The 21,269-nt window shown below is 34.2% G+C and overlaps 1 protein-coding gene across 2 annotated transcripts in view; it reads right to left on the reverse strand.

The window, feature by feature from the left end:
- Positions 1-21,269, reverse strand: part of myo10 (myosin X) — a 408,709-nt gene that overhangs the window by 29,768 nt on the left and 357,672 nt on the right. For both annotated transcript variants that reach the window (XM_039754892.1, XM_039754893.1), the window contains exons 20-28: positions 19,575-19,699; positions 18,886-19,000; positions 15,252-15,358; positions 14,032-14,223; positions 13,908-13,947; positions 11,133-12,008; positions 2,959-3,082; positions 777-1,020; positions 190-285 (exon numbers count right to left, since the gene is read on the reverse strand). In XM_039754892.1, the coding sequence (XP_039610826.1) occupies positions 190-285; positions 777-1,020; positions 2,959-3,082; positions 11,133-12,008; positions 13,908-13,947; positions 14,032-14,223; positions 15,252-15,358; positions 18,886-19,000; positions 19,575-19,699 (1,919 nt within the window). The remainder of the gene's footprint in view (positions 1-189; positions 286-776; positions 1,021-2,958; positions 3,083-11,132; positions 12,009-13,907; positions 13,948-14,031; positions 14,224-15,251; positions 15,359-18,885; positions 19,001-19,574; positions 19,700-21,269) is intronic.

Here is a 21,269-nt window from a genome sequence, read left to right on the forward strand (position 1 = left end):
ATATCAAGTTGGGATCCTACAGTTCCAATTTTTGAAGTAATACTTCCATTTAACTTGCAAATGAACTTTGCAAACACAGTTGAAGTGCTGAATATTTACCATAAAAATTAAAAAAATACATTCCAGAGACAGACTTCTCTAAATGCATTAATTATTTACAGATATTAAAATGACTAAATAAAATCCTACCTGGCATCTTCAGCAGACTCTGCAATAAGATGATAAATTCGTTCTGGCATTATGATATCAATTCCATTTTCCTTCCCTGTATTATCAATGATCTCTCTAAATAATAAAAGGAAGTATCAACAAGTTTTTTTTTTTAATTAATCAAACTACAGTCTTAACAAGTCAAAGGTAATGTCAAGAGAAAGAACAGATTTTCATTTATAGAACAGATATATTTATATAAAACAGATAATATTTTACACCTCTCAATCTGTCATTACTGTACTACAAAAAAACAGAAGCAAAAAAAAAATCTCAGGAGAGAGAGACACACACACACATGAAGATGACACATTTAGTAATTTGAGTTGAATACCTTAAAACGTGTATCAATTAAACTAACAACTTTTTAAATGTAAAATGTACAGCTTTTAAAAATAATAATTACACATAGATAAGTGAAAAATAGTAATATCTAATTTATACCACCAAAAACATCTGCTAGGTATAAAAAACTCCAAGAATACTTTTACTCTTCAAACAAGACTCTCATATTATAATTAATATTCATTTTAAGTAGTAAATAATTTTCATCAAAAGCAACATACTTTGCCTGTCTCACATCTAACGTTCCCTTGAGCTTCTCTTCACTGTCATTCTCAAAATACATCAGTTTAGACTGTCGCAGAACAAACCAGCGTCTTTTCCAGTTGCGTCTTGAGAGGGTAGAAGAGCCACCACCTTTCTTGTGTAGCCATCCTTGCTTCAGTGCCTCTTGTTTGGAACGGAACCACAAAAAAGTTTCATCCTTAAGGACACACCATCTTCTTTTCCATGTATTTATTATACCCCCTTAACATAAATGCAGAAAAAATGTTTGAGTTCAAGTTTACATTACATCATACAATTATATATCTGTAAATAAGTTAATAATTTTTCATGAAACTATAAAGATAACTGGAAAGTGGCAAATCTCTATGAACAGAGCCAAAGAAAACTGGCCTAACTTTGTAATTATTTTTCAACACCATTTAATCATTGTTGTTACTTGTCATCATTAAATGTGTAGCACACAATAGAAAATGTTCAAATTACTGACAGATGCATGTAGAAGCACGTTTTTAACTTTAAATGAAGAATATATTGATTTACAATTTTAAGTCACTATACGCACATAATGATGAAGGTATATATCTATTTCTAAGATAATTCTTTAATTGTATAACAAACGTCAAAATTTCATCTGACAAGTCAACCAAGTCTTGTCAGCCTGCTTTTATTTTATTACATTTGGAAACTGGGAAGTGGATAGAAAATAAGTGTACAGATCGACCAAATTCATTGGACAAAGATTGGTCAGGATTTTGACTAATAAACTAGTAACCAGCTTGGTGTACAAATAAGAGGCAATAAGAGGCAACTTTAAATTAAACTGTAAACACAAATTTAAAGGCCAAAAAAGTAAGCTACCAAAGAAACAGATTTAACAGTAGTTCTTTAATTCAGATGGAAATTCAGCTATAGACGCACAAAGATTAGTAATGATAATGCCACAATAATAAATTTAATAAACTTATTTTAAAGCAGGTTTTACTACAGCTTGCATTTCAAGAATAAAACAAAACACGTGACAACAGTGACAGATATGTACCATCTAAGTTCATCAAATTCTTATCCAGATGGAGGCAACCTGTTATGTGTACTACAAAAACACACAGCTAGAATCACCTGAAAAACCATCTGAAGCACCTAAAAACAAAGATACACTACTGTATCTATCACTAACAAAACTGGCCTAATCTATGCTTACCTTATCTGTATATATTTAAGTCTCAGCATCTTTGCACTTTCTAGGATTTCAAAAAATCAACTGAAATGTAGCTCCAGCAATGGTTTTAAAAACAACAATATGGATGCTGTTAATAAAATAAGTTATAACAAATTTGTTGCTTCATTATGCTTTGAGATAAATAATCTCATATAAGACTGAGTAAAAAGTGGGAAGAATTTGAAAGTAATATTTGTAATGTCTAAATAATTTGAAAACTCCTGAATTATCAAAAAGGTTAAGTAACAATACCCAAGAAAGTGTGAATAAAATTAGTTTTAACTATTAATTTGAATGAAAATATTAATGTTATTAAGTATGCCATTTGATTTTAAAGTGGTACACTGCTAAAGTTGTCTAAAGTGACAAGAGAGTTTAGTTGCCTAAAGGATTACTCTTAAAATTTAAAAAATGTAATACTTTATTCAGAAGCTTGGCATATATAAAGCAGGCAATTGTTTGCTGAGAATATTATGAGCAAGCTGCTTAAATTAGTCTAAATAAACCCAAAATAAAAACATTGCACATTCTCTCTATGACACACAAGTGCTACTGTGGCTCCTTCATACCTGCGGCAAAAGCTTATATTGTGCCTTGTTTTGACTGCTCTCTTATTAGACATGTGAAAAGTGTTTTCTTTTTTTGCAATTCTTGAGTGTGTGTTTGAAGAATTGGGACAAATACAGTTAGGTCATTTTCAGAGTGTCAACATATAGAAGCAAAAGAGAGAAATGATGGCCTCAACCAAATTGGGCCAATCATTGTTTTCAAACTGGAGGGGATGCTGGGAGAGAAAAGCAGGCAAGCATTCCATTAAAGGGTGAAAAAAATCAGAACACTACTTACAACAATCAGACATAACACATGTTCAATTAATATACATTGGTACAACAATTAAATTATTATGCCAAATTGTTAATTTAAACATATTAAGCTAATATATTTCGGAGAATAATAATTACCTTTAATGAAGAGGAAACTATGGAAATAAGGAAGGCTGACACAGCTGTACACAGAATCTCTACGGTAAGATAACTCATCATCGGTGTCAAATCGGCTATCAAAATCATCTTCACTGTCTTCAAACTATGAAGAAATACACATTTAATTCAGTTATTAAGCATATTTTTTTACATTTAAATTCCTGTAAAATCCTTCCAATTCAAACCATACTTAAACAACCTACAGTACAATGTTTAAAAGTTTCAGGCCAAAGAAACTTTTTAAAGCTGGGTGTAATATATTTTCTATTGATCAAGTAAAATAATAATATAATGTTATATTATATATAAAGTTTCTTGTGCTTTTAAAACAAGTCAGTATTTTGAATGGTCTCCCTCAGAATTCACTGTAGTACTGTTGTAAATTCCTCTAATTTTATTTCAAGATTCGCCACAACTCTTTTTCTGACTTTGCCTGTTTATGTTAGTGTTTCAGCTGCTCCAAGAATGTCTTAATTGTGTTTGCAGTGTGTTGGGGTCACTACTAAGCTGAAATACTAAGTTTTTTATAATAAGTTATCTTTCTAATGCCACAACTGTCTATATTTCTTAGAAATCATCATTCAATGGATTTTGGTGAGGACCATACATTGCTACCTGAAATGCTCCCCATTCATGAGTCACCATAGTGCTCACACAAGGCTGAAGAGAAGTACCAATGTATTTCTTATCAATGCTGTTCATGTGAGCAAAAATTGTAAAATTTGGACTCATGATGCGCAAGACTTTTTCTGCTACTAGGTTGTTTCAGAGGGGACTGGGCGGTCTCTTGGTCTGGAATCCCTACAGATTTTATTTTTTTTCTCCAGTCTCTGGAGTTTTTTTTTTTGTTTTTTCTGTCCACCCTGGCCATCGGACCTTACTTATTCTATGTTAATTAATGTGGACTTATTTTTATTTTTTATTGTGTCTTCTAATTTTCTATTCTTCATTTTGTAAAGCACTTTAAGCTACATTTTTTTGTATCAAAATGTGCTATATAAATAAATGTTGTTGTTGTTTCTCCATACTTTACAGTCTTTCATGCACTGTAATCTATTTTACTTGTTACTTTTCGAAAAAAAATTAAAAGTTTCTTGCCTGAAACATGGTGTACTAGATCACATCTTTTAAGAATAATTTACATAGCTGAAATGCATACATTGGTGCCAGAGGACTGCCAAATACTAACGATATGTGGATTCTGTCACTTCATTTCTGTCCTTTAAGGAAGTAAACTTTAAGTACTGACTATCAGACAGCTTTGTGGTTCTTCCACTGCACCCTGTTTTCAGCTTGCACAGTCTCTTAATTTCTGACAGCCTTGATACCACATCTTGATAATATGGTTTGGTATGCTATTGCTTTCCAACTACAGCCTTTTTTATATAAAACAATGATTTTGTGTCTGTCAATAATAGTTATGCCATTTCAAAACCTCTGCTTGATGTACACTCATGTTTGGAGTTACCTTCTAATATACTCATATTGCATCATTACCACAAGTGGTCTAATTAACCACTTCCTCATTAATTTAACTCAGATGTAGCTGTGATATCCTCAAGGAAAGGTTTAGGAAACAAGACTGTGCCACAGTACTGTATAAAATTAACTAAATTACTTAAAAAATATTTTTTAACCAATTTCCTAATGCCATAGCCTTTGATACAAAGTGGTAATATGCAAATTTAAAAATACAGCAAAAACCAAAACTACAAAAAATTTGCAACATAGCACCGTATAAGGGTTATTTTTTAAATTTAAGTAGACATTGTAAACTGTGTAATTGAATTTTTTTTTAAACTAGTATTGTTTACTATATTTGTGCTTCATGATAACTTCTGTTCTTTTTTTCCCATGTTGAAAAACATACGTTAGTCATTCCTTTAATTTCATAGAAAGAAGCTAACCAAGGATTATGTGTGCCTCTTAAAGTGGCTTGGATACAATGTGTCTATTGTGAAGAAATGCTAGTAATAGTTCAAAAATAAAAAATACAGTATATAGAAAACATTGATTGTGATAGCACAAACTTAATTACATGGTCTATAAGCATAGACTCTAAACTGGATAAGACAATTTATGGATGGTCAATTATAATCAAATTACTTTTAAATATCTGTGTGTGAATTATCTATTAGTTTGTTAAATCAGTTTTGCAAATAAATAGCATTACTTGTTCACAATAAAAGTAGTTAGGTTATATGACTTTCCTCGGTCAGAAAAACAGGAAAAGCCAAAGATTTCCATTATATTAGACAAATGGAGAAACACCCAAGACTGGTTCTGACTTTCGTTTGACCAAACCGAAAACAGAAATTTAATGTCAGTTTTGCAACTCTAATTAACTGCTGTGAAAACACAGTTGTGCACTAGTGCTACTGTAGTAAAGCTGGGCGATATGGACAAAAATATTATCATAATTTTTTTCTGTATCATTAAGATTTGCATTGGGGTGACGAGGATGGACAGGATTAGAAATAAGGACATTAGAGGGTCAGCTCAAGTTGGATGGTTGGGAGACAAAGAGAGGCGAGATTGTGTTGGTTTGGACTTGTGCAGAGGAGAGATGCTGGGTATATTGGGAACAGGATGTTAAAGATAGAGCTGCCAGGCAAGAGGAAAAGAGGAAGGCCTAAGAGGAGGTTTATGGACGTGGTGAGAGAGGACATGCAAGTGATGGGTATGACAGAGCAAGATGACGAGGACAGGAAGTTATAGAAAAAGATGATCCACTGTGGCAACCCCTAACAGGAGCAGTCAAAAAAAGAAGACACAGAAGACGACAGATTTTGATTAATTATCACAATATAATTTCATATTCCTGTTTCCATTTTCTATCCTAATATATTCTGAATAAACAAGTTAAAATAAAAAATATTAATAAACAGATAATATTTAAACTATATACATTTAACATTTACTTTAAAAATTCTGGAATGCTACTGATTTTCAAATAGCACAATGCAAACCAAATTTGCATTACTAGATGCAATAAATACTGTATCTACCTATATTCCATATTGCTTAAATTTATTATAATGCAATATACTGTATCTACCTCTATTCCATATTGCTTAAATTTATTATAATTTGGGATCTTTTCTTGTTTTCTTTCTATAATGGCAGCACACATTTTCTCTTGTACACTACAGGTTTTTATGCTAAAAAGACTAGCCTATTCATTGTCTCAGGCTTCATGTATTATTAACAATTGTAGTATGTTATAATGTTAGTACTGAAAATGTAATCTATGCAACACACTACAATGCATATTCCCAACGGTAAATTAATTACACTAATAAACTTCACTTAGGTCAGAAGCACTGACGGCGAATTCAATTTTTCAGCAACATAGCCCTAACAATGTTCACTTTGTTGTCCGTAGAGTAATACATACCTGGTGTTCCTCTCTAAGCCCTCTGGCTGATAGAGCATCCTTGAACACCACTGCAACATTCTGAAGACATTTGCTCTGTAAATTCCATTCCGTGTCAATGTAGTGAATAGTAAGACTTGTGTAAGGCTCTGATGCCCGACTCAACCATCAGTCCGCTGTAGTGGCGAAGTATTTCACATCTTTTAAAGCAACCTCTGACATTGCCCGACATTCATCATAAAGCTGGGGAAATGGCATCTTAGAAAAATGTTTTTAGCCTGGGAGTATAAACCTCAGGTCGATCACTTTCAGAAGCTTCCTGAAGTAGCAAGTGATGACATCTTTGATGTCCTGATTCCTTTTGATTTTCTAATATATGGGGTATAGCAAGAATAGAACTGCTGCTCGAAGCCTTGCTAGCCACATCACTCAAGGTTTATTTTTGAAATTTGTCAAATTCTGCTGGACGGTATTTTTTAAGACAGTGGAATAGGTTGGTTGAATTAGTCTTTGTTGGGACCTGTCAGAGGCATAACTTGTGTACTGACATTATTTGTGCTTTGTTTGATTTGAAGAAGCCGAACTGCTTTCAATCCTATGATGATATGTGCCCTTTCTTTGGTATTATGTCTTCCTGAGCAATTAACAGGTTTCCCGTTTCATTTCACATAGTTCTCAAACAACGACCACGTTGCTAATGTTTACAGCGTAGCTTCCTCATGTGGGATGGGTAAATATGCAAAGTGCATCGTAATTGGCTGCTGTACTGGCGCTACGCCAAGCCTACATGCTCTGTGATAGATCACGGGCGTTGTCTGTCGTAACTCATTGTCTTTTAAAACTGAATATGGGAAAACAAGATTTATCCATTTTTATAGCCTAAGTTTATCACTGCTATTGTCAAGTTTTTTTCCTGATCAAAATCAAAATCATTTTATTGCCCAACACTACTCTATAGTTGTAATCTGGAAAATAAAATAATTTAGAAACTTGCTGTAAATAAAGTGGGTAATTACTTGCTGAGAATATTATTAGCAAGCTGCTTCGAATTGGTCTAAATAAACCAAAAGTAAGCACTCTGTACAAAGATCACAATGCATGTGTTCTTTATGACACACTGGAAGTGTGTTAAAGAAACAGTACTGGGCCCCTTAACACTGCAGTTATATAACTCAGTGTGATTATGACTTTTTTTGATGAAATGCGGAACAGAAATTTCATGCCATCATCTTTGCAACTCTAATTAACTACAGTGAAAAAAATACTACTGGGGTACTGGACAACATAAAAATACCACTTTAGATAATTTACCTGAAGCCTGTAAGGTATTCTACCAGCTGAGTTGGATAGGGGATCATCAAGGAACAACAACAATGTTCCAAAAACATTTTTATTTGTATCTGACTAGTGTTTCACCAATCTATTATTCAAAACTGGAAAACTGATCTCAAAAGTAATTTCAGGGATTGGTCAGAAATAATACAATCACAAATCATATTGGATACCTTAATATGTCTTGTTTGGTTCTTCTTGGTATTACAAAGTGCTTTAAACCAGTGTTTTTTTAAACTGTGTTTTGGGGAACCCTAAGGTTCCACAGTAAAATCCATAATAAAAAAGTGACAAGTGTTTGGTACTACTAGGACCATCCCTGGATCCAGCCGTCCCTCCAAACTGGATGGAAGAGCAAGGAGGAAACTGCTAAGAGAGGCTACCAAGAGGCCAATGGCCACTTTGAAGGTGTTACAGGATTTTACAGTAAAGAGTGGTCATTGTGTGACAACAATTTCACAAACGCTCCACAATTATGGTTTGTTCGGGAGGGTCGCAAGGAAAAAGTCACTTCTCAAAAAAGGCCACATTAAGGCTTGTTTGAGCTTTGCTAGAATGCACCTTGAAGATTCTGATGCCAAGTGGAAAAAGGTTGTATGGTCAGATGAGACCAAAGTTGAAAATGACCAAATGGTACACGTGGTGGAAATCCAATGTGGGTCACCATCCACAACATACCATACCTACAATTAAAGCATGGAGGTGTCAGCATCCTGTTATAGGGATGTTTTTTCTGCTGCAGGGCCTGGGGCTCTTGTTAGGGTAGAAGGAAAAATGGATGGGGCAAAATACAGTTCTTGAGGAAAACATGCTACTCTCTGCCAGAAAGTTGAAGATGAGCAGAATGTTCACCTTTCAACACGAGGAAAACACGAAGCACAAAGCAAAATTGACCACACAGTGGCTGAAGGAGAAAAAAGTGAATGTCTTCGTGTGGCCAAGTCACAGCCCAGACCTAAATCCCATTGAAAATCTGTGGAAAGATTTGAAGATAGCAGTCCACCAACACTGACCATCCAATTTGACCGAACTTGAACAGTTCTGTAAAGAAGAGTGCGCAAATATTGCTCAATCTAGATGTGCAAAGCTGTTAGAGAAGTATCCCAAGAGACTCAAGGCTATCATTAAAGCAAAAGGTTCTTCAACAAAATATTTACATTAGGGCGTGATCCTTTATTAATCTCTATATGTCTTGTTTTTGATTTTTTATAATTTTTCTGAACTGTAGCTGTGATATCTTTCACTTGGATGTTATAGGTTGTATTGAGTAAGTAAAGCTGGGAAGAAATATTTTTGTGTGTGTTTTCATTTAAGGCTGTAAAGCAAAACAACATGGCAATATTTCAAAAGGGGGTGATTCTTTTCTATACCCACTGTGGATCTGTGATCCATTCTGGCCTACTTTATCAAAACTAATTCTCAAATTATAATTTTGTTTATAGTGTTCAGTCTATGAGCTTCTTTCAATGCAGTGAATACAGGGGAAATCAAGCTTGACAATGATACAAAGTGGTGCAGCTGTGCAGATATTTCTAGCCTAGGTGGCTAGGTTACATATGCATCTATGCTGAGAAGCTGTACGAAAGGAGTCGCTGAGAGGGGCAATCAAGAACTTGACCTCAGTCATAATATGTGTTTACTTGTGAAACAGAAATTAGACCAGTCAGCAGCATATGTGAAGTGATTCAGGGTATTGGACGATCTTAATTTGGGAAACACAATCAACCCAAAGATTTTGTTCTTACATCAAATCAGTAATCTCTAGCTGTAGACATTATTTACACTACCAAGTTCTATACTTTGCCCTCTACTCCATATCTATCCATCAATAACTGCACTACTGATAAACCCACAGTTAAATTACACAAGTTTTCAGATGATGTCACACTATCGCTAACAATCTGGATCTCAGCACAATTAAAACTGAAAATGCCAATGAATTCACAAAGCATTTACTGTTACCCCACCCTGAAACCCAAACACTCTTCACTAGGATGAAAACAACACTTCTATTACAATGAATGGGCAACAGCATGTAGCTTTTGAAAACAGCTCGAGAAAAGTCACCATTGCACAAACTTATCCGCATACTGTACTACAGTGCTGTCACTGAAAGAGAGATCACTTTCTTCATTGCTTGACTCCACTACTGCACAATTCTAAAATCACCTGCATCACATAATCAAGTGTGCTGACAAAGTAAAATGTTTGGTGCAAACCTTCACCCTCATCCATGCTGCTCAAATCTAGAACTGTGAATACTGAAGATTTCTTCCACCTTGGATATCATTTATTTCAAAAGTTCCCTCCCAGAAAATTATTTCAGGTAACCAAAAATTCAAAAAACAAATGCTTCTTGCCATGTGTCTGCTCCAGGGATACTTCCCCCACCCAATAACTCACAATCCAGCTGAAAAGCATTAAACTGTTGTTATCATTGTCAATGTCCCATACATTTTACAACAAGCATTGGCTTTGCAAATTATTTAAATAAAGTAGACACTCTTTACTTCTTAGGCTATACTCACACATGGTCTGATTTTATCAAAGCATCTTGAATGAAATAAGCTAAAATTTGTAGTTATGAGGCTCAAATCATGTATGTGCTTTGCTTAGATAATAAAGGACACTTACTGCTTTGCCTACTAAAATATAAAATACCCTTTTTATATCGAAAATTCAAAAGTTGTCAGGATCACCAACCTGCACATTAGTCACTTAAAATGAATGATTTCGGTTGTTGTGCTTCACCGATCAGGAATTTTCCAACAGATTGTGAGGGGAATCTGTACCCCAACACCTGGTTATCATTTACTTTAATGAACTGAAGTACCAAAGTTGATTGTAATAAATTCATGAAGTTGGGAGTTACTGCATGTGTGGATTCATATTATGTAGTGAGCCATTCAACTTGTTCTATTTTTCAGACCAACATCTTTTGCTGGAACTATTCTGTAACTACTCCCTACTTTTATGAGTAACCTGTTGATTGCTGCCTATTCCACAAAAAGTTGCATCCAGTTATAATAAGAAAAAATTTCTATAGTAATGCATACCTCCATCTAGGAATACATGCTGATATATCCTTACAGGAAACAAAGAAAATATTTTTTTTTTTTAAATAGAATCATTACTAGTATTTTGTACTGAACCTACTGTATGGTGGGACACAACTATACTTAAAAGCAATGCATACTGCTCCAACCACCTTATTGCAAAATATCATCAAAATTAAACACAAGCCATACAAAATCATTCATTACTATAAATTAAAAATAATTATTATCCTTTATGTAGACCCCTGTGACCCTGTGTTAGGATATACTGGGTTGGATAATGGATGGATGGATTGATAGATTTAGCAAATACATTTTATATACGGAAAAATAATTTTAAAGTCAAAGCCTAAATTTATAATAAAATTTAAAAAGTAAGCACTACTTACAGAGGACTGTGCTCCTTCTGAGCTAAACCGATAAGCTCCGGAACTATTATAGGTGCCCACAGAAAATCGATAATCTGGAGACCACTGACCACTGCGAGGGTTTGAAAATGTCACACTGCTTCCAGAAGCTATAGCTCCATCATCATAATCATCCTGATCATAGTCTGAGTCTTCATTGGGAGGGATCAGTTCTACAGAATCCTGGACCTGACAGTTAATGTCCTCAGGCATATAGTACTCGGCATCTCCACTGGCAGACACATTCAGGTTCAAGTTATGTGTGTCCTGAAGAGTGGGGACCAGTGTTGCATTCGCAGGGCTAGCAGCAATCATGGTATCATTCATATACGGATCTTCCTCAGATGAATCATCGCTAGTTCTAATTCCACTAGTCCTTTGATCTGAGTGTTCATGTTCACTTGGGTTAGGGGAATCTTTAAAAGCATCATCATCAGCCTCAAAGCCCTCATCCACTTCTTCCTCAGGGCACGGCTGGTTAAATTTGAAACTTGGCTTCTCCGCAAGTATTGTATTGTTACCAAAAGTAAGGGATTTCTCAATGTTCCGTACACATTCATCAATCTCATCAAAGTTAAGGGACTCAAGAAACTCCTGAGCTGCACGGCAGGCCTCTTCCTCTAAGCGTTTTAACTCCTCATCTCGCAAAAGCTGAAGACGTTGGAGAGAGGCTTCTGTCAAAGACAGTTCCTGCTGCTCCTTCTTGCGTTGGAGGTCCTGAATCTCCCTCTCCAGCCTTAAGATTTCCTCAATCTGAGTACTATCCTGAGGCCGCTCCAGTATGTGACCCTCTTCTTTCACATTATTTTTGGTAATAAGATGTGCTGTCAACTCCTTTTGCTCATTAGCTTGCTGTTCCTAAAACATCAATTTACAAAAATTTAGAATTACCAGGCTATGCTAAACTGTATTGAATCTGTCAAATAATGAAAAAAAGCCCAACATAATTGCAAGAAATAATTAAGAGGTTTGCCAAATGTGGTTTAAACCAAGACAAAAAAAAAACACACCCTAAATTGATAAACACTGAAAAACAGCATACATAAATGATATACAGTGGTGTGAAAAACTATTTGCCCCCTTCCTGATTTCTAATTCTTTTGCATGTTTGTCACACAAAATGTTTCCGATCATCAAACACATTTAATCATTAGTGAAATATAACACAAGTAAACACAAAATGCAGTTTTTAAATGATGGTTTTTATTATTTAGGGAGAAAAAAAAATCCAAACCTACATGGCCCTGTGTGAAAAAGTAATTGCCCCCTGAACCTAATAACTGGTTGGGCCACCCTTAGCAGCAATAACTGCAATCAAGCGTTTGCGATAACTTGCAATGAGTCTTTTACAGTGCTCTGGAGAAATTTTGGCCCACTCATCTTTGCAGAATTGTTGTAATTCAGCTTTATTTGAGGGTTTTCTAGCATGAACCGCCTTTTTAAGGTCATGCCATAGCATCTCAATTGGATTCAGGTCAGGACTTTGACTAGGCTACTCCAAAGTCTTCATTTTGTTTTTCTTCAGCCATTCAGAGGTGGATTTGCTGGTGTGTTTTGGGTCATTGTCCTGTTGCAGCACCCAAGATCGCTTCAGCTTGAGTTGACGAACAGATGGCCGCACATTCTCCTTCAGGATTTTTTGGTAGACAGTAGAATTCATGGTTCCATCTATCACAGCAAGCCTTCCAGATCCTGAAGCAGCAAAACAACCCCAGACCATCACACTACCACCACCATATTTTACTGTTGGTATGATGTTCTTTTTCTGAAATGCTGTGTTCCTTTTACGCCAGATGTAACGGGACATTTGCCTTCCAAAAAGTTCAACTTTTGTCTCATCAGTCCACAAGGTATTTTCCCAAAAGTCTTGGCAATCATTGAGATGTTTCTTAGCAAAATTGAGACGAGCCCTAATGTTCTTTTGCTTAACAGTGGTTTGCGTCTTGGAAATCTGCCATGCAGGCCGTTTTTGCCCAGTCTCTTTCTTATGGTGGAGTCGTGAACACTGACCTTAATTGAGGCAAGTGAGGCCTGCAGTTCTTTAGACGTTGTCCTGGGGTCTTTGTGACCTCTCGGATGAGTCGCCTCTGCGCTCTTGGGGTAATTTTGGTCGGCCAGCCACTCCTGGGAAGGTTCACCACTGTTCCATCTTTTGCCATTTGTGGATAATGGCTCTCACTGTGGTTCGCTGGAGTCCCAAAGCTTTAGAAATGGCTTTATAACCTTTACCAGACTGATAGATCTCAATTACTTCTGTTCTCATTTGTTCCTGAATTTCTTTGGATCTTGGCATGATGTCTAGCTTTTGAGGTGCTTTTGGTCTACTTCTCTGTGTCAGGCAGCTCCTATTTAAGTGATTTCGTGATTGAAACAGGTGTGGCAGTAATCAGGCCTGGGGGTGGCTACGGAAATTGAACTCAGGTGTGATACACCACAGTTAGGTTATTTTTAACAAGGGGCAATTACTTTTTCACACAGGGCCATGTAGGTTTGGATTTTTTCTCCCTAAATAATAAAAACCATCATTTAAAAACTGCATTTTGTGTTTACTTGTGTTATATTTGACTAATGGTTAAATGTGTTTGATGATCAGAAACATTTTGTGTGACAAACATGCAAAAGAATAAGAAATCAGGAAGGGGGCAAATAGTTTTTCACACCACTGTATCCCTGAATTATGCATTAAAGGCATAAGTTAACTGTAGACAAACAAATCAAATCAGTTTCTAAATGTGTCTCTGAAGTGTCAAATTTTACCTTTTGAGCAAGACGGTCAGCTTCTAATCTTTTTCTCTCCCTAAAAAAGCAAAATAAAAAAATTAGAAGTGTACTGATTTATGTGAGACAGTTTACACAAAATGTAAAAAGTTTCATGACTCACCTGTCTTCCTCTTCCTTTCGTCTGTGATCCGCAAGTAACTGGATATACATCCTTCGAGCTAAATGACCTCTAACACACTTCTGAAATATGACAGCTGCTCTGCGAATATGAAGAAATCTCCTCCTCCAGAAGAACGCTCTGTAATTCTTTTGAATCACAATAATGCACTGCAAGATCTTCTGATATTGTTTCCTGAAACAAACAAAATAATGCTTTGTCTCATTATGAAATAATAAATTATATAAACTATATGTAAATTTACAATAGAACAAAATAATCTGGAATGCCATATATCTAGTGGTCATTATTACTGAAAGAAGTGTTCAACAAATATACTTCAAATACAGATTTTATATTCCACAGCATTAAATCAAATTGCAGAGATACACGTCAACCTCAAAGAAGTACATTTTTATTCTTTCTTTTTCTCTTGAAAATTTGAGAAAACCAGACAGATGGGAAGTAACCCATACATAATGCATGAAATTGTGTAAATCAATTTAGCTTTAAAATGCTAATCACCATACTAACTCATCTCTTCTTTTGTTAAATTAACATTTTAATTTTTCCCCTCCCTTTGGCCAGATGACATTAGTTATACCCCCATTATGTGTTGTGTAATATTCCTTACAACTCCTTTGCATGAAGATTGTCAAAACAAGGCTAGATGTCAGATGGATTATATTTGTTTTAGTCTTGAACTTTTTAAATAAATAAGTTTTGCTTTTAATGTTTATTTGTTCAGTGAAAGATGGGAACCCACACATAAATTTAAAAAAAATCTAGGTCAGTTCCTTTTCATCTCCACACTTTATGGAATGTTATGGAATAAACCTTTTTTTTCCAGAGAGGTATTTTTCTTAGGCTACTGGATTCATCTGAAAATGCTTCTTAAATAACTTATGGGCTTGACAGGTAGCTAGAAAGATTGTTTCTACACACTGTCATACATGGCAGAAGACATGAACAATACATGTTTTTTTTCAGGAAGGATTTCGGTTTTCTCTTGGAAAGACTACCACTTAAAATTCAGGATTTAAGAACCCTTTGTTTTTTTAACAGATATAGTCAGCTGGTCCAGCTCTGTGCGGTCTTTCAGGTAAAGTAATAAAAATAAAAAAAAATAGCTTGGCTGATATTATATATACTTTTAAAGATACATTTTGCATCTCAATAGCCTTCAAATATGTGAAAGCAAAAGCAAGTGTCACTTTACATACCTGGCAATGTAACCCATGATATGAGCCTGGATGACCATGGCAGCCTTACAGACGTCAACTTCACGCTGCTTTTCCAACTTATTTTCTAGGGACTCTCGTAAAAAGATCTGCAAATAAAAAATAATAGAGAAAACATAAATAAACACATCATACAGTATTACTTGTACAAAGAGACTACTTTACTTCTTCCATGAAAACAAAATAAGCATTTCAGAAATGTATGAATACTTTTATTTATATTTATGATATATACAAAAATACACACATACATCCATATATGTACAACAGTCCTTTCTGGTCAATGAACAGACGGCTCCCTATTGTGTTATATGGTGAAGTACCAAAGCTACTCTGTCATTTTTAATTAGAATTTATTTGGACATCCAGCATTTGAACAGCTCTGCTTAATATCCCATGGGGCTAAATAATGACAGAAAGGCAGAAGCAAAACTTAATAAATTTCCTTGTAGGATTGGTTAATACAATTGGAAATGTCAGCCTGCTTGATAATAAGCATGTCTGCTACAAAAACAGTCATTCAGACGAGTGAGTATGCTGTCAGATGAACAATGGTGATAGAATGTTAAAGCAAATCTGAAAAGCTGCCCTCCCCAATGGTACAATATGTGACTTTAAAGGACACTGTAGTATGCACATTGGAACTAAAGTAAATAATGAATTCATAAAGAAAAAGACACCCATAAAACAGATCGTGCGTTCACACAAAGAACCTTACTGTTTGTTAATATGTAACCAGTGAGAGGGTGATCTTGTACATAGACTAGAGTTTAAAAATAGCACACAGCAATACCTTTTATTTAAACATATCCCTCATTGTATACACATGCAATTCTGCAACACACTATAAACATATATTTATAATTAATCTATTGTTATTTTCTTCAGTGAATGTTTATTGGTGCCATCTACTGAAAGTCACATGCAGCGTATCTCCCAATCACCATGTCTTAACAGTTCTCACATACTTAGGAACTGATGTAGGAGCTGATCTTTTTATACAAACATTAACCCGTATTTTAAGTAATTAAAGTCATAAAAAGAGTAATGATGGCTATGAACTACAGTAATATGCCTTTATTATTGTTGTAGATCCTTCCTCAATGAGCACTCTATTATTTGTAACTCTTACTACCCACAGAGAACTAAAGCACTGTTACGGACCATATTGCAAGCTTACTTAACTGATAATTTCAGTATTCTACAACTATTTTTTGTCAAATATGGTAAATATGCATTTCCCAGACAAAATTGTGTTCTAAAGTTAAACCTTTTCTATCAATGTTTTAAAACACAGAGCCAGTTCTGGCATTTTACAATGAACTCATGGGGCGCCAAAAGAAAATAAAAACAAAAACTTATGAATACATCTTTTTTGAGTTTTGATAAAAGAATATATGCTTTCTGTGTTTCCTATGCATCTGTGAGACAACAGGGATCTGGAAATAATCATTTTACCTCAACCTGGTACTATTTTTCTTGAGGTAAAGACACATATTTTATTCTCTTGTGAGTTCTCACATAAATACGGAAACAAACTCGTAACAAAACCAACCATGTGGCACACAGTTCACTGTGATTTTGTCTTTTAAGAAAAAAAACACAGGCTGTGTGTGTTGGGGTGATGCTTGAAAGAAGGATATAATCAGTAAGTTAGTGTTTTTATTTTCCATTGGAACCTCATGGTAAATGTGGTTCACTGTAAAATGGCATGACCGGATATGTAATTTTTTTTAATTGACAGAAAAAGCTTAGTGTCAGAATACAATTTTGCACAGTTAAATACATATATAACAAGTTTGGAAAGAAATACAGTGCCCCCATACCATTTGGGACAAAAACACAACCTCCAAAGTTTAAAATTACAAATCAAACAATTCACATGTAATTAGATTACAATTTTGAGACTTTAATATAAAGGGTCCCTGCATATATTTTGGGTCTCACCATGTAGAAAGTGCAACACTTTTTATAAAAGGATCCCTCATTTTGTGGCAACATAATGTGTGTGATTCATAAACATCACCATGTGTTGAGTATCTCTTTGGTGATGCTCTACCAAGCCCCAATGCAGCCATCTAATTGTAATTGTAATTGTAAATATATTGTCATGTTTAATATATTTACTGCTGGTCAATCACTTTTGCACTTATAATGTTGTGATTTTATATACTTTACTGTGTACTATAGAACAGAAATACAAATTCTAAGCAACTTTTCTGCTTGATTATGTAGAGTCATTCAGTTCAATGTCTAGTCTGATGATAGTTTAAACATCTGCTGGATTTAAATATAATATACCAAAAAATCTTGATACAATGCAATCCTCAGGATCACACAGTATATTGAATCACAGCCATCATTCAGGTAGAGTGATATGAACTTGTCTTTTTTCCAGATGCATGCTACCTAATTCTTTTAGTGGGATTATTTATCAAAATTTACTGACATTTTTGTCTTTATCTTCAGTAAACAATACCCTTTTGCTTAGTACTTGCCTTGTGGAGACTACCAATATTTTTACCAATGAATATCAAGGTAATACATGAAATTATCAACTTTGTAGGTTTACAATGTTTATGGCATAGGTCTGGACTACTGGATGTTTTGGTGTAGTTTCTGGGAGCTCTGTTTGGAAAGTGATTTTGTTCTACAAATCACAAAGTCTAGGTTTCTTTAATTAGAAAGGCATGTTTACTCCTCAAACCCTGAGAGAGGGAAGTTTTGTGGGGTAAAAAAAGAGAATGAACCATTACTAATGCTGAAAGCATCTATAGTTGTCTCACACTGAAAGATGGTATGAAAAATTGCTGAACTCAACTTCAGAAACTATAATTTTCTCCCCTCCAAAGATAAAATTTCGACCTAATTCAATGGGCAGGAGGCAACAATAAATGTCCAACACCGGTTAAGAGCATAGCAACTTTAATGGCTACCCCTGTATCTATGGTCCCACACTGTTTTTGGCAGAGAGGATTACCTTTTTAGTTAATTAGCCATAAGCATATATACAGTATTTTCATTTGGTCCACACTCATTACAGTTACATTTATGAAAGGCATACGATAGATAGATAGATAGATAGATAGATACTTTATTAATCCCAAGGGGAAATTCACATAATCCAGCAGCAGTATACTGATACAAAGAAACAATATTAAATTAAATAGTAATAAAAATGAAAAGAATTAAAATAAAATTAATGTTCGCATTTACTCCCCCGGGTGGAATTGAAGAGTCGCATAGTGTGGGGGAGGAACGATCTCTTTAGTCTGCATATTTGTCTGTTCTTGCGATGGGAGCTGAACAAAACCAAACTATTTCCTATTTAGCAGCTTTTCTAAAATAATTTTTTAGTTTGTTTTTGTCAGTTCTCACATTAGTGTTTATTGCCTTCGGGATCCAATTGCTATTCAGTACCCCATGTTTCTGTATCATGATGATATCTTTCAAAATTACCAGTTTTGCAAAAGGCCAATCTGGAATGTTTCCTAAATTCATCATGGTGACGGAAAATGCACTATGTCCAGGATTTAAAAATACCTGATAGACATTCAAGACAAATGACAGTGTCAAAATATATTTAGGTTTTGGTATACAGTATGTGTTAACTTACTTTAGATTTTCCAAGCTGCCATTCGTTATGTGTACTGTCATAATGATGTAGTAAAGTGGTACACTTTCCTTTCATATCTTCTGGAAGTGTCATATTTTTCATCAATACCTTGTACCTATATAAGGAAATGAAATCCTTAAAATTACAAAGTGAATCCTTAAAAATTACAAAGTGTGAGAATCTATTTTTAAACAACTTCAACAACTTAAACAACAGGATTCTGAGAAAAATTTTATAAATTCCAAATAAAAAAAAACTTTTTTTAAAGTAACTTTTGACGGAGGTAGTTAATAATTTGCACTACCAAACATGCAATCAAACAAGACCATTTGCATTATATTTCATTAAAAGCAAAGGGACAATATTCAGTTTAATCAAATTAAGTGCAACCTACATAAAAATGATCATTTAATGGGGCGGTTACTTGTTAACACTTTGCAAAATGCAAGCAAATTAAGATACATATTCATAGTGGCAAAAAGGAAACAGTTTTTATAACAATTTTATGAATGTTTTACTTAATATCTTTTTCACATATATAAGAAACACATTACAATAATTTACTTCAGATAAATAATACAAGGACATCAGGAAGCTTAACGCATTTAATCATGTTTAACTTTAATATCTAAAAAAACACTCAGCTATTCCTTAAAATAACACTAATAACAAAAAAGGTGTTAACTTACCTTGCAAAAAAATCTTGAAAGTTTCTCCTTACAGGAAACCCAGCCCTCCTTATTCTAACTGTCTCTAGCATTCCAGAATACCGCAATTGGTTTAGCACCAAGGAGTTGTCAAACTGGTCTGGCATCTATTAAAAAATAAAATAAAATAAATAAATAAATAAATGAGCAATCTATTTTGCAAATGAGTGAAGCTGAAATACCACAGCTTGCTTTTATCATTTTACCACAGGATTATGTATTTTCTTTTAATTCAAAAGCAGCACTGATACTATAGTGCAGCTGTAATTACATTTGGTGTGGTTATTTTGTAAAATCTAGGATTACTGGTATTAAACATTTATTTGAAATGACTCTTACTTTTCATTTCATGTCATGACATGATCTGCGGCAATATTCAGCGGTTTTAAGAGAAAGCAAACGCTAATTTTTGAGCAATCAATGCTTTTTTTATGAACACCAATTTACATCTTCAAACTAAGGAGTATGTGTCAACATTTGGGGCCACCACATTCCAAATCAGAACAAAGACTAGTATTGCAGAATGTAAATTGAAAGAACTATTCAATAAAATGGCTTAAATTCTTTGTTTTTTTACAATGGTAACAAAATCTTGGCCCAGGACCCTTGTAGAAACATTAGAATTAACATTTGTGGATGTTTTAAATTAATCTAATTTAAAATGCAACCTCAATAGCCACTTGCCCTTTTAAAAAAGATCAATAAAACATTAAGCCATTTGATCTAGTTTTTCAGCAAATATTCGTGCAATTTTATTTTTTTTTGTTCATCACTCACATAATATCTGGTGAAAAACTATAAGAAGCTATATAAGAAACTATAAAGGTAATTAAAAAAATAATAATAAAAGCATTTTAACTGCTGTGCTTCTTTCATTGACATTTTTATTCTTGTGTTAAGTGAATATCAGGCAAACAAAAGGATTTTAAACTGGTGTAAGAGATCACCATTGTTAATAAGAAAGCAATTCTTAAGAAAATCAACTTTGTTTGTTTAAAATGAGCTTCCAAGGTGATGGTAAGAAAATTTTCAAAGCAAAAAATGCTTGGCAGTTGGTTCTAAGACAAAGTTTAATAAGTCCTCCTCCAACTTTGCATCATATGGCTTAATATAATGAAACAATGAATACAATGAGTCATTCCCTATTAAGTCTTGTAGGAACATGCAGATGAAAGTTTACACAACATATTTTGACCAAAAAATGTTAGTGTATACTGCAACAACTGAATGAAGGAACTATGAAATGATTTCATAATTATTATTTTTTTATTTTTAATTAAACTCTTGTAACTTGGACAAGTTTCTTTGACACTCCCAACAAAAGATGATTAAGGTCTGCAAAATATTTGCTGGATTTAAATGCCACAGCTTTCTTGTCTGTTAATTAATTTTTTATTTACCATGTGTCACTTTTTACATGGAGGCATTTCTGTCAAAAAGTAACAAATGCCCTTGTAACATCAGCCCACTGTAAACTTGCACTGTACAGAATGTGTGAATGAACTGTACTTTATAATTATACAGTATCACAAAAGCAATAATACAGGGCTTTACTTAAAATCCAAAAATTAAAACTAAAATATCTGCTCTCAAAGTTATGAAAATGAATAATGTACTTCCAATATTCTAAATAAAAAACAATTCTTCTCTTTGTGTTTTGCATTACAAATCAAAATT

The sequence above is a fragment of the Polypterus senegalus genome, chromosome 5 (genome assembly GCF_016835505.1).
Source record: "Polypterus senegalus isolate Bchr_013 chromosome 5, ASM1683550v1, whole genome shotgun sequence".
In the NCBI taxonomy this organism is placed as follows: domain Eukaryota; kingdom Metazoa; phylum Chordata; class Cladistia; order Polypteriformes; family Polypteridae; genus Polypterus; species Polypterus senegalus.